This window comes from Malania oleifera, chromosome 9 (genome assembly GCF_029873635.1).
Source record: "Malania oleifera isolate guangnan ecotype guangnan chromosome 9, ASM2987363v1, whole genome shotgun sequence".
Taxonomy (NCBI): Eukaryota; Viridiplantae; Streptophyta; class Magnoliopsida; order Santalales; family Ximeniaceae; genus Malania; species Malania oleifera.
The window spans coordinates 50,892,759-50,909,300 of NC_080425.1; the positions used below are offsets into that span (position 1 = coordinate 50,892,759).

General features: G+C 35.7%; 1 protein-coding gene across 2 annotated transcripts in view; it reads right to left on the reverse strand.

The window, feature by feature from the left end:
* The window catches only part of LOC131164440 (uncharacterized), a 75,965-nt gene extending 61,626 nt beyond the window's left edge, over positions 1 to 14,339 (reverse strand). Inside the window, exons 1-5 of one of the 2 annotated variants that reach the window (XM_058121617.1) lie at positions 14,155 to 14,339; positions 6,186 to 6,332; positions 5,905 to 6,087; positions 559 to 641; positions 232 to 430 (exon numbers count right to left, since the gene is read on the reverse strand). In XM_058121617.1, the coding sequence (XP_057977600.1) occupies positions 232 to 430; positions 559 to 641; positions 5,905 to 6,087; positions 6,186 to 6,332; positions 14,155 to 14,250 (708 nt within the window). In that variant the 5' untranslated portion in view covers positions 14,251 to 14,339. The remainder of the gene's footprint in view (positions 1 to 231; positions 431 to 558; positions 642 to 5,904; positions 6,088 to 6,185; positions 6,333 to 14,154) is intronic. The other variant, XM_058121618.1, reaches the window with a different exon arrangement.
* Between the last annotated feature and the right edge of the window lie 2,203 nt (positions 14,340 to 16,542).

Sequence of the window (16,542 nt, forward strand, 5' to 3'; positions counted from 1 at the left end):
CTGTTGTAAATGGTAGTACCCCCTCAGCTCCCTTCAATAAATTCTCTCTTTTTTATTGATCAAGAAATATGAACAAAGTAATTCAATCAGAAGGCAAATCTTCTAATATGTGTCTTCGCACTTTCACATGTGACATGAGTTGAAAAACATATTTAGAAATTTGTACATGGCTTGATATCCAATCATGAGAATTTTATATAATGAAGTATAAAAATTTGGTCCATACAATACCTTTGCTGCCAAATCTTTCAGTGCAGACACTAAGATGTCAAAGACCTGAACTTTGTACGAGTTGTTGCGGACTAGAATCCTCGGACCAGTAACTGGAGTAAAAGGTACACAACATTGTAATTTTGGATAGTATTTTAAACCATAATTGTAGAAAGCATCAGCCCACGAATGATCAAAAACATATTCTCCATAAGAATGGCTGCAGATCAACAAAAAAAAAATGATAAGCTAACAAACAAAGTGATTAGGATAAACTCATGAAAAACATCTAGAACAGACTAAATAAGAGGATTGTTATTATTTTTGGAAGTATAGGAGGTGCTACACCTTTTAAGATAGAGTGGAACAACACCTAAAATATTCTGACATTCATCACGAGCAATGATGTGCTGAGGCATCCATCCAGTTTCCTGACATATGCTCAGCCACATGGCAAGACAAAAAACCAGTTTTAGACTAATTTAGGTAAATCACATGGCTAACTATTATCAGTTATTATCCTTAAAGGGTCACATTACTCTGTTCATGCTTGCCTTTATATTATCTGTCTACTTCTAGGATTCATGTGGGTATCGCTAGTAAGATGGACAAAGTAATTAGAGATTTTCTTTGGTCTGGGGTCGGGGGAAGAGGGATCATTTGGTCAATTGGGATGTTGTGTTCCCTGGGCCACAAGGCTCCCTGCTTTGCAAGGGTAAGGGGAGGGTTGTCACAGTCTATGCAGCCTTACCCCTACTTTTACGCAGAGAAGCTGTTTCCTCTCGAACCCATGACCAACCAGTCACAAAGGAGCAACCTTACCATTGATCCAAGGCCCGCCCTCCTAATTGGGATGTGGTGTGTACATCTAAATTGAAGGGGTTTGGGGTCTTGGAATTTTAATTTTAGTTGCATAATTGGGTGGTGTTTTTTATGGCACTAATATTGTTTATTGGGCTCTTATCCTTGATTCCTTGGTTTGTCTTTGTTTAGAATAGAGTATTTGGGTCTTCATGCACCCTAAAGGACAAGAAGGTGATCTTCCTTGGCCACAAGGGCACTTTTGGAAATAGTAAGATTTTAACCAAGCCCTAGCTGACAACAACAGCAACAAAACCAAACCTTAAGTCCCACTTGGTGGGGTCGGCTAACCAAGCCCTCGCCATCTATTATAAATAAGAAACAAAGGGGGAGGCTTCAAGGGGGGCGACGTTGAAGAGAAAAGGGAATTACGTTGAGTACACAAGGAGAGTGTGAGTCTCTCGACGGCCATAAAGAGAGAAGAAGAGAGAATACATATGCATGAGAGAGAGGAAGAGGTTGGGAGGCATCCATTGCTTGGTAAGTATTTTTTTCTTCATATCCATTTCTGAAGTGAATCTTTCTAAGCAAAGGTGTTTTCAATCTTAAAGTCTTTGAAATTGGGCGTACTTCTTGTTTTGTGTATCTTGCTATACATTCTTGGCCTCAAGTATCTTGTGCAAAGATTAGGTTTTCCTTGATATTTATGTCTAATGCTTTGTTTCATGGTGTTTTGGAAAAGTTTCTTTTCTGGTTCGCAGAACTTAGAGAGAGAATAAGGAAATCAAGAGTAAGAGAAAAAAAAGTGAGAGAGAGAGAGAAGCTGCAAACAGCTGGCAAAGTAACTCTGGCAACTACAGCGTTTGACGACAAATTCTCAACAAAAGCAGCTCCAGCAGTAGGTTGAGGAAGTTCAGCAAATGGCAGGAAGAAAAATAAGAAGGAAGTTGCAGAAGCACTGGCAGCGCCAGCAAGTGGCAGAGATGGCGTCGTCCAGAAACAGAGACATCAGTTGTTTGCAATAGCAACGTCCATATGGAGAAAGGGTGACCATGGTTGCTGAACCTACAGCTGTGGGGAGTTTATTGTGCCTTTGTTCTGTTTATTTTTTGGCAAGTATTCCAGCAGTATAACCATCACTGATGACGAGGATGACAGACCACGATGGCCGGAGAGGGACAGCAGCGCTGGACGGAGTAGCAGTTGTGAGCCTTGTGGCTACATGTGGCGGCAGCATAGGGTTCCTGTGCGTGAGATGGAGGTTGAAGGAGAGGGGGTGGTGCATGTGCCACCCCCAAGTGATTTTTTTAATTTCAACTTGAACCGATCGGCTGGTTCTTTTAAACCAGTCTCCTATTTTTATTTTATTATTTTTTTTCTGTTTTATTTATTTATTGCTTAAATTGATTTTTAAATAAAATAAAATCATATAAAAATCATTAAAGGGCAAAAGACACTAACCTCACCTTGAGGTTTGGCAAAAAGACACTAATCTCCCTTGAGGTTTATCAAAAAAACACAAATCTCCCCCTATATTTGCAAAAAACAAGCCTTCTAAGGGGTTTAAGTGTCCCAAAAATCAAATGTCAATGGAGGTTTGCATCACTTTTGAAACTTTAGGGGAGGTCCATAAAATTTTTAAAACCTGGGAAGGTCCTAGTCTTTTTGCCAAACCTTAGGGGAGGTTAGTGTCTTTTCCCATCATTAAAAATTGGTAATATATATATATATACATTTATTCATTTTTTTGGAAATTATTTAATTATTTATTCATTTATTATTATTACTATCTACTAGTTATTATTTTTACAATTATTACTATAAACCTACATAGCATTATTATTATTATTATTATTATTATTTGAAACTAGATAAAGTTTCTTCTTTTATTTAATTTACTTAATTTTTATTTACAAATAAATTGCTAAAAATATAAAACAAATACAAAAAGCCAACAAAAGGCAAAAATATTAGAATTTGCTTGAAATTCCAAAAGAAAACCTCATTTTTATCTGTGCTTAGCCAAGATTTCATGCACGTGTAATTACTTCCCTCGCATTTTGACTTTGTCGCATGTTATACTCATTTTGCTTGTATAATTTGGAGATTCAAGTGTTCTTTTGGTTTCACCTTAGAAGCTAGGGTGTCTCTAAGTTATCCTTTGTGATTTCATCTCAAATTATGATGGGATGGGCGAAAGAATCCCACCGTATGGTGTTTTCTCTCTTCCCTTCCTAAGCACGGTGAAAGTGCTCTTCCTTAAGCATGTATGGACGAATGGAAGTAGCGGCTTACACCAACAAGATTAAAGCATGAGGCAAACACGAAGTTCCTTTCGTGTCTTCAAAACCCTAATTTTTTGAAAATGTCCTCAAAAAATGATTTCAAATTCATTCTTTTCTTGGCCAATGATGAAACCCTAGTTGCCTTTTCAAAACCTTTCTTTTTCAAAGATTCTCATTTTAAAACTCTTGCCTTTTCAATGGATTTCAAATCTTATAAAGTTGGTTTTCAAAATCATTCCCTCTTTAAAGAGTTGCAAATCAAATCATTCCATTATTCTTTCCAAAACATGTCGGTTTTCAAATTTGGTTATCTTCAAATCCATTAATTTCAACCAAATCCAATCTCATCTTTCCATCTTTTAAATTTCGAATTTAGGGTCTCCTAAGGTCACCCATTTTCCAACAAGAGCATATAGGGTTTCCAACCCTATAGCTTGAACTCTTTGACAGTGATCTTTCATCGGAGAAATGAAAAGGGGATGCTTTCAATCTTCTTCTCTTTTTGTTTAAGGTGCACATGGTGTCCATGAGGGTGTTGGTTGATTGATTTCCCTTAAAATGGTTTGTCAACCACCTTCTCTAAGCACAAGTGTACTCCTGAGCCCATTTCCTTGATTTGTAAATCTCTTAGGATTTTTCTTTGTCATCTCTTCTTAAAAAAATAAGGTGGCAACTCCGCTTTACAATTGGTTGTATTCTTTCGGTTAATATTTTTTCATCTTTTTAGGTTTTCTTGTTTGGGGTTGCCATGCAGCTCTTATCGTTGGCACGCCAAGGAAGAATACGCTATCAACAGCATCTGAAAACACTATGTCCTTGGCTAAAGGCTTTGGCAGTTCCCCTTAGAGGATTCCCCTCTTCGTCATAGAGTCATTAGAAGTAAGTTTGGACAGCAGGGGGAGTAGTGAGATAGAAATTTGGGATTAAGATGTTCATTAGAGGGTCCATGGAGGTCTCTCCCTCATATTTATTCCCTTTTCATTCCTAGGAGGGTTCTCATTTTCATCTTTGGGAGATATCTAGATGGGCAATGTTGCGTTGTCCACTTAGTTTCCTCTTCTTTATCGTGAGTTTGGGGTGTGATGCCATTATTTCTTCTTTTTTTTGGTTCCAAATGGTCCTTTGTCTTCTTGGGATTTCCACTTTCACAGTCCTCTTAATGATAGGGAGGCAGACAAGTTATAATCTTTGTTGTTGGTGTTGGATAATTGTCATGTTTCTTGTGGTGTAGATAGTCAATATTGGGCTTTCAATTCTTCTAGGATTTATTCCCGCAATCTTTTTGTGATTTTTTTACTTCCATTAAAAAGATCTGAAAGGCTAAAGTTCACACAAAAGTTAAGGCTTTTACTTGGTTGGTTGTGCATAATAGGGTTAATACCAATAAAAAATTGCAAAGAGACCTTCAAAAGGCTCTTTCTCCTTATGTGTGTTCATTATGCCTTAGCTGTTCAGAAACAGCTTCTCATTTGTTTTTGCACTATGATTTTGCTTGGAGAGCATGGAACAAGCTTTTCGGTGTATTGGAAGAAAGTTTTTTTTTTTGGGGGGGGGGGGGGGGGTGGGGGGTTGCATCTCTATTTGTCTTTGGTAGGAAGAAGGATGCTGCAATATTATGGAGATGTGCATTATTTGCAGTGTCGTGGGGTTTACACTAGTAGCCCAATTTGGGTATTTTTTTTGGGAAGAAGCTGAGCTGATGAATATTTCCTTGCTTTGGGATAAGATCCATTATTTAGCCTAGCTTTGGAGTGTTAGCTTTGGGGTGGTTGAAGGGAATGAGCTTCTCTGACGTTCAATGGGATTGGTTATCTTTGGTGGCTTGATTGATGTGTTTCCTCTCTTTTTTTTATTTTTGTTTTGTCTGTCGTGATTAGAAGGATCTCTTATTCTCCTTTTCCACACATTCTTCATTCCTTTCATCTTCTTTTTATATCCAAAACAATAAGATTTCTCAGTTATGCCAAAAAGACTGCCAATAATGAACTTGTTACAACAAAACCCACAAAGAAGAGGTGACTTGCAATCGAGGCATAAGTTACAGTCTTGATGGCAGCACCACATGAGCATGATGGCCATGAGTGGTGGAGATTTGTTGAGCTAGTTGCTCCCATGTGGCAGGACCGGGTTGACTATTCAAACAAACCTTAACATAAGAATAAAAAACAATAAGAAAAAAAAAAGCAAAACAAATCAAAACAAAACAAACTAACAAGAGTGGGAAGTTGTAGATGGGCATGAATCTAGGGCATCATACACAGTCAGCCCAATTTTTATTGCAAAGATACATGCTTGTTTCAAGAACAAATTTTGGACTTTGACATGAAGCATAAGCTAAGCTTCATGCTTTCCATTAAGTATTAGTCAGGCCAAGCCAAGCTTTTGCCATTCAACAGTGGGTGAAGGCCAGATATTTTCATTAGAGAAACAAGAAGTATGTGTATAGCTCCCCACCGCTCCGTCCCCTAGGGAAAAAACAAAAATCTTATGGTTATGCTGGCTTTCTTTTCATTTCTTGCAATTTCCTTGTGCTTGACGAACATATTACAAAATTAGTGAATGACGCTAGATTTGCAGCAGGGAAGAGAAAGAAGCAATCATAGCTAACCTTCACAGCACAACCTGATTCCTCCAAACTGGAAAGGAAGCCATGTGTAAGAACAGGATTAAATTTTTTAGGACCTGTAGCATCTAGATTGCAAGCATCCCAGTCATTCATCGTAACTTCTGAGATTGAAGAAACCACTGAAACTGATATGTTTTTAGGTTTCAACATGTTTTCTGAAACACCCTGAATGCAGAAATATGATCAAATTAGCTGTGATAATCAAGCATATGACAAAATAATGGAAGTGTCAAAAAGATCCTAGGAACTAATAAAGAGAACACCTCTGTTTCTGACCCTGTCAAAGTGAAATCCCCCAGGGCGAAATCCAGCCTTTGTGGCTCCATAGTCTTCTTAGGTCCCCACAGTAGTGCACTGATTCTAGATGCACGGCCGGAATTTCTAGTCCATTTCCCAGACAGTGATCTTTCCTACAACACGAGGACAATATTCACAGCGCAGTTATCAAGTGTCACATATGGCAGCAATCAGCTTGGTTGAGATTCAACAATTTCTAACATTAATATAACAAATATTGCAGCATTTTTTGCTGGGCCATAATGTTACGAAGCAGTTTAGGGCAGTAGTCCAAAATCAGCTACTAAAATTAATTTACAACATCAAATAGAACATTTCAAAAAGGCAATGCTAGTTTGATAAATTACTTTGATTTATTTCTTGTAACCAATTTATATCTCTCATAGTCCCATGGCATCACAGCCCGGCAAATTTCCACATAAGAATTACTTGGTCTGCCCAAATATCACAATGAATGTACACCCATAAGGCAACAACACTCCACCCAAACATATCCCATCATACCCATCCGAATGTATGACAGTATTCATGGATCAATTGAGTGGCCCAAACTTAAAGGGGCAACTCTTGTTCCAATGGTCCTGAAGGAAACATATGCCAAAAGATAAAGGTGCTGTGCTTGTTTTCCTCAAGCACTAAGGGTGGCTTTTGCCCCCACAGGCCACAGCACAATTTTCAGGCACACATATAAGCAACTAAACTTCCATAAGCTGAAGACCTCATAGAGTGGCACACCACATGATATAGACATATAAAGATCTGGCAGTTCCTCAATATCCCAATTTGTACAAGATACCAAACTCTGGTAATTTAAGGGGCATAGTGGATGGCTGTCTCAACCGCTAAAGTGAAAGTGGCACAAGCAATAATATTCCACTGTGTCATCCATGGAATTCTCAATCCCTCATAGAAGCTCCAAGCACCACTCATGGATGCCAAGAGCCCGCCCTACAAGCACTCCTTAGGGTGATCGCTTCAAGACCACTGTGGTACTGGAGATAGTAGGAAGCTAGTTAAGAAAACTTTTTGTGCCATCCTCAATCTGGCAGGAAGAAACATCAAGGTGTTCAAGAAGTCATACTCCACTTATTGGCAAGAAAGCCATCAAGATATAGGTACAAAATTGCTACTATGCCAATATATGGCCCCCAAGGTTCGTATATGACACCTCCATGACCAAATCCATGGTTCTTCTATGGTCCATCCATGACACATCTGTGTGATTTCAACACCCCTCCAAGGCTTCAATCATGTGCCTTCTGTGTAAGTCAAGGACAGTCTCCCTCAAATACTTACAAGTTACAAGAGCAAAATATCAGAATCATCTAATGCCAATAAAATGAAAAACCAACAAGACATACTTTTCCTCAGATAAGCAACTCAACAGCCTTCCCTTACAAATAATTGACAAGTAGAACTTCTGCTAGTAGCACTAAAAAAGAGAAACCTAACAAGAACTGCTGATGTTCATGAACTTATACTGGAATGTAAAATTTGAAGCTTAGCTTCTTCAGGAAGGGTAAACAAAAAGAAAGCAAAATTGCTATTTTGTCATCCGAGACAAGGGGTTAAGGTATCCTTTCATGATGGATTGTGCACTGCATGGGCTTGTCACATGGTATTGAATAATTCTCTAAAGGCAACTCCCCTCAAATTTTCTGAATCAATGGATGATGGGAGAATCTAGTATTGTATTAAACAAGATGCCGTCATTGTTAGTGAAAAAGAGTAGATCTCTCATCACAACAGAAAAAGTTATCACAAAGCCTACTCTGCAGTTTAATAATTAACGAAAGTTGATATGTACGAGCAACTGAACTTGTTCTTATATAGGAAGATGGTGAATCGATGGGTGAGAAAGCTTAGGGCCCATTTAATTATGGAAAACAATTCAGTTTCCATCTTAGTTTTTCAAAGAATTACAAAAAAAATTAAGTTAATTTTTCATTTTTACAACATTTCTACGAAATAAATGAACAATAATAAAAAGTTTTGGCACTATTTGCTTGCGGAAAGAGTTGTATTTTTCATTCTAATTTTTTCAAATAAATACAAAAAATGGTAATATTGTTTTCTAGTTCCAAGTTATATAGAAAAGTTTTAAAACATCTATTTATTATTTTTCTAGATTTCTAATTCTTACTTTGCGTATTAGACTTTAATTTGTGTGGATTAATTATTTTCATCCAAATCCATGCTAATCTAAATTCAAAAACTAAAATTCATGATCCCAAATACTATCTAATATAATTTTTGGAAATTTGGAAAAACAACTAAACAAGTTGATTTTTGTAACTATTGTGAAACCTAGAAATAAAAAATAAAAAATAAAAAATTGTTTTGCACACTTAAACCGTCGTTTTAAATACTGGCCGCAACTGTTACGTAACAGTTTTGGGTCCCTGATACCATTACACACCGCTAAATTGGTGGGAAGAAAAATCACACCCATAACAGCTGTTACTAATCGCTACCACTATGTAACCGCTGCTACGGGCATTACAAAACTGCTACCAAATTGTTACGAGAAAAAATATTTTTAAAATTTTGTTTACTTTTTACTCTCATTTTTATTTTCCCCTTTTCATAAAGTATTCTCAATAAGCTATGAGGACTGTGGAGGGGGCTGGGGGGTTAAAATCATGGTCTTAAATTTCTACGAAATTGTAAAAATTTTCGGTTTCTATAACCCTCAAAAACAAAATGACGATCGATTTTTGTCTTGCATAATTTCCATCGAAATTTCAATGGATCACTCGAAATTTATTGAAATCTCAAAATTTCAGCAAAACTTGTTGAAATTTTCCTTGGAATTCAAATGTGAGATTTAGACACAAAGTGAAATTTTTCTCTCCATTTATCTTATTTTTTTCTTAAAACAAAATATTATTAAAAGGGCATGTGAAATTATATGAAAAATTAAACTTGCAACAACATTTATTTAGTCATTTGTGTCTAAATATATTTATTTGTATAATAAATAATATTCAATTGATTTGCAAATTTCATTTATATTAAGCAAGTGTGTTTTTTTAATAACAAAAGAAGATGCCATTAATAGAAAAGAATTTACAAGAGGAAGAATGAGATATCCCCCAAGACAAACTGAGATACTCCAAGACTAAACTAAAAACATAAAAAAAATACCCAAGAAAAAAAAGAGATTATCAAGTCAAAGTGTTCCTTTAATCTCTTTGAAACTCTTGAAAGCTTGCCTCCTTAAAAAGTCCAGAATCGACACACAATTAGAGAGACCAAGTACTTAATTTTTTCCCAAACCAGCACCTGGTTTAATTTTTTCCCAATAAATATCCAAGTATTTTGTTCCATTCATAAATCCCATAATACTGAGAAAAACCCACACTTCCATAAAGTTGCCCTATCCTTTCTTCAACCAAAGCCTAATAAGGATAAATCTAAAAAGTCGTCCACCAAGGGAGGGCAAACCCAGCTTTTTCCCATAACACCAAAAACCATATTCCATATAATCCAAGAAAATTCACATTGCAAAAGAAGGTGAGAAGCTGACTCAGAGTTCTTGTAACAGAGCACACATACATCGAGAGAGAGAGCCTTCGTAGGTCTCCTAATTTGCAACAAATTATTAGTATTTATCTTATTAAGCACAACCAACCGAGTGAAAGCCTTTTTTTAGGGGGGACCTTAGCCTTCCAAATAGTAGGGTATAGTGGGAAAGAAGAGTTGGAACAAATCAAAAATTCATAAAAATATTTGCAAGAATACACTCCAGACTAGTCCAAAGATTAAGAATGAACATCCCTCCGTGAAGAAAGGTTACTCCCACTCAATAAAGATAACAAAGATGACAATTCAACCATCTCCTTATTGTTCAAAGATTTTCTAAAATGAAGATTCTAGGAAACCAAAGGACCGCTCAAGCCACCAACAAAAATGGAAAAATGGCTTTATTTTGCTCAAAACTTAGATGAAAGAGACGAGGGAAAGAATTGGAAAATGGTGCATTTCCCAGCCAAGGGTATTTCCAAAAATGAATAAGAGAACCACTCCCCACCTCGAGTAGTGTGAGGGGTGAAAGAAGGATAGATCTGAGAAATGGACCTCCACAAACTCCCCAAAGAGCATCTTAAATTAGCATTGGTATTCCACCCATTCTCATCCATCCCAAACTTACTTCTTATTACTTTATACCAGAAGAGTGATTCTTCTAGTGGGAAGCGCCATAGCTATTTAGCTAGAAGAGCGGTGTTTTTAGACACCAACTTGCCAAGACCCAAACCCCCATCCTTTTTAGGTCTACAAACCTCATTCCAACTCACCAAATGGTCCCTATAACTCCCCTCACCGGACCACAAAAACTCTCTCATAATTCTTTAATGCTTGCAAGCAATCCCCACCAGAATCTTAAAAACAAACAAGAAATATAATGGGATGCTAGCATATCAAGCTTGAATCAAAGTAATTCTACCCACAAGAGTGAAGAGGGCTCCCTTCCAACCATCTAATCTCTTCATCACCCTTTCCACTACCAGGTTCCAAAAAACTACGACTCCAGGGTTACCCCCCAAAGGGACACCTAAGTAAGTCAAAGACCAATCCAAAATACCACGTCCACTTCTTTAGCCCACTCCCTAAAATGCTTGACTAGCACATTATTCATATCCGCTAAACCACTCTTACCCATATTGATTTTGAGTTCGGACACCCTCTAAAAAACATGAACAACACCCCACATTCAGAATGCATCCTATGTAATCTCCATAATTGAATCCATGTTAACCAAAGTTCACTAACCCATCCGAAAGAAACACCATATCCTTTACATGCTGCCCAACAAGCCCTTTGGCATGTGTCACAAATACAAGAACGTAGCACTCGAGCTCAACTCAACTAAAACTCATTTCATATAAATGAGTCGGGCTCGAGTTCAAGCTCCAACTCGAGCTCAAACTCAGCTCGACTGAAACTCGTTTCAAACTAATAAGCGAACCAAGCCACTAATTAATTGAATTAATTGATAATTAATAAATATAATTTGAAAATATATATTTTTAAAGTAAAAAATTTAAAGTCAAATATTTAATATGATTAATATTTAGTTTTTTCACGAGCCTAATATCAAGCTAGTTCATGAGTTCAATATCAAGTTAGTTCACGGGTTACTAATGAACTAGTAAATGAGCCAGCTCGCAAGCTGTTAAACAAGCCAGCTAGCGAGCTCAACAAGTTGACTATGAACCAGCTCAAGCTCGCCTCGTTTAGTTAACGAGTTCAAAATTTGAGCTTGAGCTTGGCTCATTTATGTTAATAAACAAGTTCGAGCGAGCCATTATCGAGTCAAGCACTGAGTAGCACACGAGCGGCTCGATGTTAATAAATGAGTTCGAGCGAGCCATTATCGAGTCGAGCACTAAGTAGCACACGAGCAACTCGACTCATTTGCAGCCCTAGTAGCACACCTCACCTCATCAAGGGTAAAACGCCTCACTTATGCCTTCACCTTTTAAAACAATAGTAATATAAGTGAAGCCGAGTTGAACGGTAAAGATGGGTTGGTGATAATGGAAAATGGTCTGGGAGTTACAAAAAATACTTATAAAAACATATGAAATTGGCATAAGCAAGGGAAGATTTTGCAAGAAAATTCTGGAAGCCAATAAAGAAGCGACACTAGGCAAATAAAGAACAAATTAGGCAAAGTTTTGTACTAGAAATGCAAGGAGAGCACGGTTTCAATGAAGGAGAGAATCAGCATTCAAGGGGATTCAAGATGTTCAATGACAATGATAGTTCAAAGGAGCCTATGGATGATGATGGCACAAGAGATCAACCAGGTATTCAAGGGATATAGAGCTCTATCCTAGACCAACAAGCAATGTCTTCCTTATTGGCTGCTATAAGGGCCACAATAGGTCATATGGAGGTCTCAAAATTTGGGGATGCGATAACAAAGAATTGTTAGAAAAATATGAATTGGAGATATAAGGGTCTCTTACTAGACCAATTGATGGTAGAAAAATGGATACAAGATGAGAGTGAGCCTCCAAGACCTCCACAACAAAACAACGAGGAGTCTACAAATGACATTGGGAGATCTTTTGTTTGGGTAGGAGGAAGTCAGAGATGATAAGAGTAAAACAATCCTATGTAGAATTGATCTCTCAATAAAATGGACAGGGCAGAATCATGTTCTCTTTCTATGGCATGCAAGTACATTGTACAAGTATAAAGAGAGATATGGACTTTTGCACAAGTCTATTTCTCTTAAAAATTCCTATTTTTTTACTAAGAATCCTTGTGTTTGTCCTTTACTATAGGCCAAATTGAAGGATGGGGCAAATTAATAAATTAGATCATGTACACTTCCTGCAAAAAAAGATAGATAAAAAACAAAAAGAAATTTCAATTGTAATTGTAAAGTTAGTGCACTAAATTTATGACCAATAAAGTGAGCGTTTGATTCACAGCATAAAATATATTATGATCGAATGACATTCCCAATAAGTGGGAATGCAATGCTTGCCACATAGACATATTTTTATTTTATTCGTATTGTAAAATTCCCCGAAATGTACACAAGATTCCCATGTTAATGTTTCATTTAACATGGGAATCCTAATAGGCATTTGAAGAAATGACCATTAAACCCTTGATGTTTGTGTTACAATGTTACCAATATATGAAGAATAATTATCTTTCCAACACAAAAACCTACTTAAGCATACTTAATTAAATTCATATCCTAAATTTAAAAAACCATAAATTTTAAAAATATTAATACTTAAATACTCAATTAAGAAATAATTGAGAGCAATAGTGCCTAAATATTAACTTTTATTGTTTATTAATAATTTCTTTTTTAAAATATAATAATACAACAACAACAACAATAACAAACCTTAAGTCCACTATGTGAGGTTGGCCATATGAATCTATTTACGCCAATTCACATGATCGAGTGCATTTTATTCGACTAACTTAAGAGCTATTAAAATCCGTCCTCACAAACTTACTATAAGTTATTCTAGGTCGACCCCTTCCTCTTCTAGTACCATTTACAATGACTAGCTTGCTCCTCCTCATTGATGCACTACTTTGCCTATATTTCAAATGTCAAAACCATCTAAGTCACCCCTCTCTTATCTTATCTTCTACCAATGCTATGTCTAATTTATTGCAAACATTGTACTACAGGAGCATTTTTGTCCAACTTGCCAATATAGTAAGGGAAATTTGGTCCAAAAAATATGATTCCCATGGGAATAGGATTCCCTAAAACATACACATAGAGAGAATGGGAATAGGATACCCATGCTTCCATGAAAATCTTTTCAATCTCAGAAATGTGAATATTCCTGCCACATCAAATTCCCAAGCGCAAATTAACATAAGAATAAGATGCCATGAACATCACATTCCCCAGAATTTTGAAAGATGTCATAAACCAAACACCAAACTTCAATTTGTCTCACCGTCAGTTCCAAACTTCCAAAATAGTTTCAATTTTAATCCCACTGTTAGTCTCAATTGATGATTGTGCATTATTAGTCTACAAACTATTTGACTAAGTTCCATACCCTCCCCAAACCATACAATATCAGAATTCGAGGAAGAGTGCGAAACCCAGTAAATGGTTTGGAGAGCACGGGTGCAATAGTTTGGATTTCCAGCTAAAATCCCCAACTAAAACTAACTTTGTGATGAGATTGAAGACATTTTGGAAGTTTGGGACGGGTGGTGAGATAAATTAAAGTTTTGAGACGAGTATGATGGGCACATAATTTGGGGAATATTTGTGTAGTTTACCAAAAAAAATAATTAATTTCAAGATTGTCAAAATCAATAATTGATACACTCATGCTCAGACCTCGGCTCTCGGCGCTCTGAAGAAATCATCAAGCATATACAAATCATACAGTTCAAAATCTAACCAGAGAAAGAGAGAGAGAAGCTTACGATGAAGGACGAGGAATGGCTTAAAAGAGGAGGGCGCTTAATCTTATAAGGGAGATGGGTCGGGCAGTAGCAGCAGTAGCTCGCTACCACCGCCATGGCCAGGACGCTGTGCAGCCCGCTAATGCCGAACTGAGGTGGAACAACTCAAATGCCTGGGTGATGGATTGTGTGCAAGAGAGAGGGGGGCGGGGGGGGGGGGGGGGGACTGCCACGTGGAGATCTTACCGCCAAATGTATTTTGCTCTCTTTCTTTTACCGCGGTTGGGATCATTTGGAAATTAAAAAATATTTTCCTAAAAAATATTTATTTGAAAATGTATTGATAAATAAGTAAACAAAAAAACAGTTTAAAATTTTAACAAATGTTTGATAAGCAATGAAGACATGAAATGAGAATAAAATAGAATGTCAAATTATATCATAAAAATAAAGACAAATTCCATTAAGTTATTCTGTATCAAATAAATTATGAGTCAAACTAAAAAATGTTAAGAAAATGAAAGAAAAAAATATTAAAAAATTTAATTTTTTATGTTTGGTTTATTAAGAAAAGCAACAACGAAGATAAAAGTATACCAAAACTATAAATAAAAATTTAAATTCATACATCATTAACATTTGAATTTTCATCATTTTTTATCGGATTGGAATTATTTTTTATTTTTTGATAATATTTATCATAAAGGGAAAAAATGCAATGAAAAATAAATTTTCTTCTTATTTTTATTTTATTTCCTTTTTCCAAATAAAATTATTGATCCAAATGAACTCTATAAGTAGACCTGAAAAAATGGATACAAATCTCTTAATTAAAACCAAATCCGACCCATTTTAACCGACTTATAATCTACCCGCTTGTTAAATAAGTGGAATATGATTTTCCATTTTATATCTACCCCCTTAAAAGGTCGGGGGAGCCGTAGTCCATCATTTGGGTATAATTACACTCTCGTTGGCTATGGGGACACCTCCACGGCATGTTATCTTTATGATAGACTTTCTTGTGGTTCATCGCCCTCTACGACATAATATTTGGTCGTCCAACACTCAATGTAGCTCCAACTGTGACCTCCACTTATCACCTAAAGGTCAAGTCTCTTACTATAATACCCCAACCCCAAAAGGTCTGAAATATTTACTTTTTACCATTGATTTACAGCGGAAGTAAATAAACTAAATTATTATTAAACTAAAACGCTAATTATCCATATTACAATCATTTATTTTAAAAGAATAAAATTACACAAACATAAATATCTGGCATCATACTAATATTTCTAATCAATATTTATTTTTCTATCCCCACCCGCATGCTTGTTAAGTCTGATTTTCGACATGCCCTTCAGAGTTATTTGAAATAAAAATATGATTGGAGTGAGATGACGCTCAGTAAGTAAATAAGATTATTATTAGTGTGTGGCCAAAATGAAAATTTTATAAAATAATATTTAATTCTATAACTTCAAAATTTATTCTAAAAGAAATGTAAATCTAAAAATTTCTACATAAAACTTTTACTATCAACTATAACAGTAAAATTTAATAACCATATGCTGTGACAGTTAAATTAAACTTTTAACTTTAAAACTATAAAAATATTTAATTATATACATACATATACTTTTTCTCATACGTTTTTTTTAAATCGTCATTTAGGCACAAGAACAACCATTTTCATATAAACTTATATTTTTCCTTCAACTCATTAATAGCTCTGTACATGTAATTAAATATGTATAAACATATATTGTAAAAACCACCCTTATGCATGTTTGCCGTAAGTCATGTTTACTCTCATGACTGGGCTGTGCGGTCCAAAAACTAGATTTAGCTGACTAGCCGACCAAACTAAATCAACGTACGTAAACATTAAGTGAGATTTTCCTTATTAAATTCTCATCCAGAATCAGGTGTGCACTTAGGAGAAATCTACTAACATAAATAACCACTCTGTAAATAGTGTGGGTGCATTCTGATCCATTTAAACTTTAAGTTGCGGTACCGAGCATCTGTAACTTTGAACTTGCTTTGTCATAAGAGGTTTTAACACCATCTTATTATAATTTATGCAATTTAAAATAATATTGTGAAAATCTCATTTTTACTCATATTTTCATGAATAATGCAACGTAGAAATAAACTCATGCCACACAATTTTTGTGTTAAAAATATATATAATTTTTTAAAAAATTGAAAGAAATGCTGAAAATTTATCCGAGGGGATTAGAACATTTTTTGACCCAAAATAAATGCAAGTATATTAAAGATAAAACTGGTATAATTAAATATATGTAAAAATAAACTTATGAAAATTTTATGGAACTAAGTAACATAATTGAAATTTACTTATAAAATAAACTCGGGTATGAATTTTAAATAAAAAAGAAA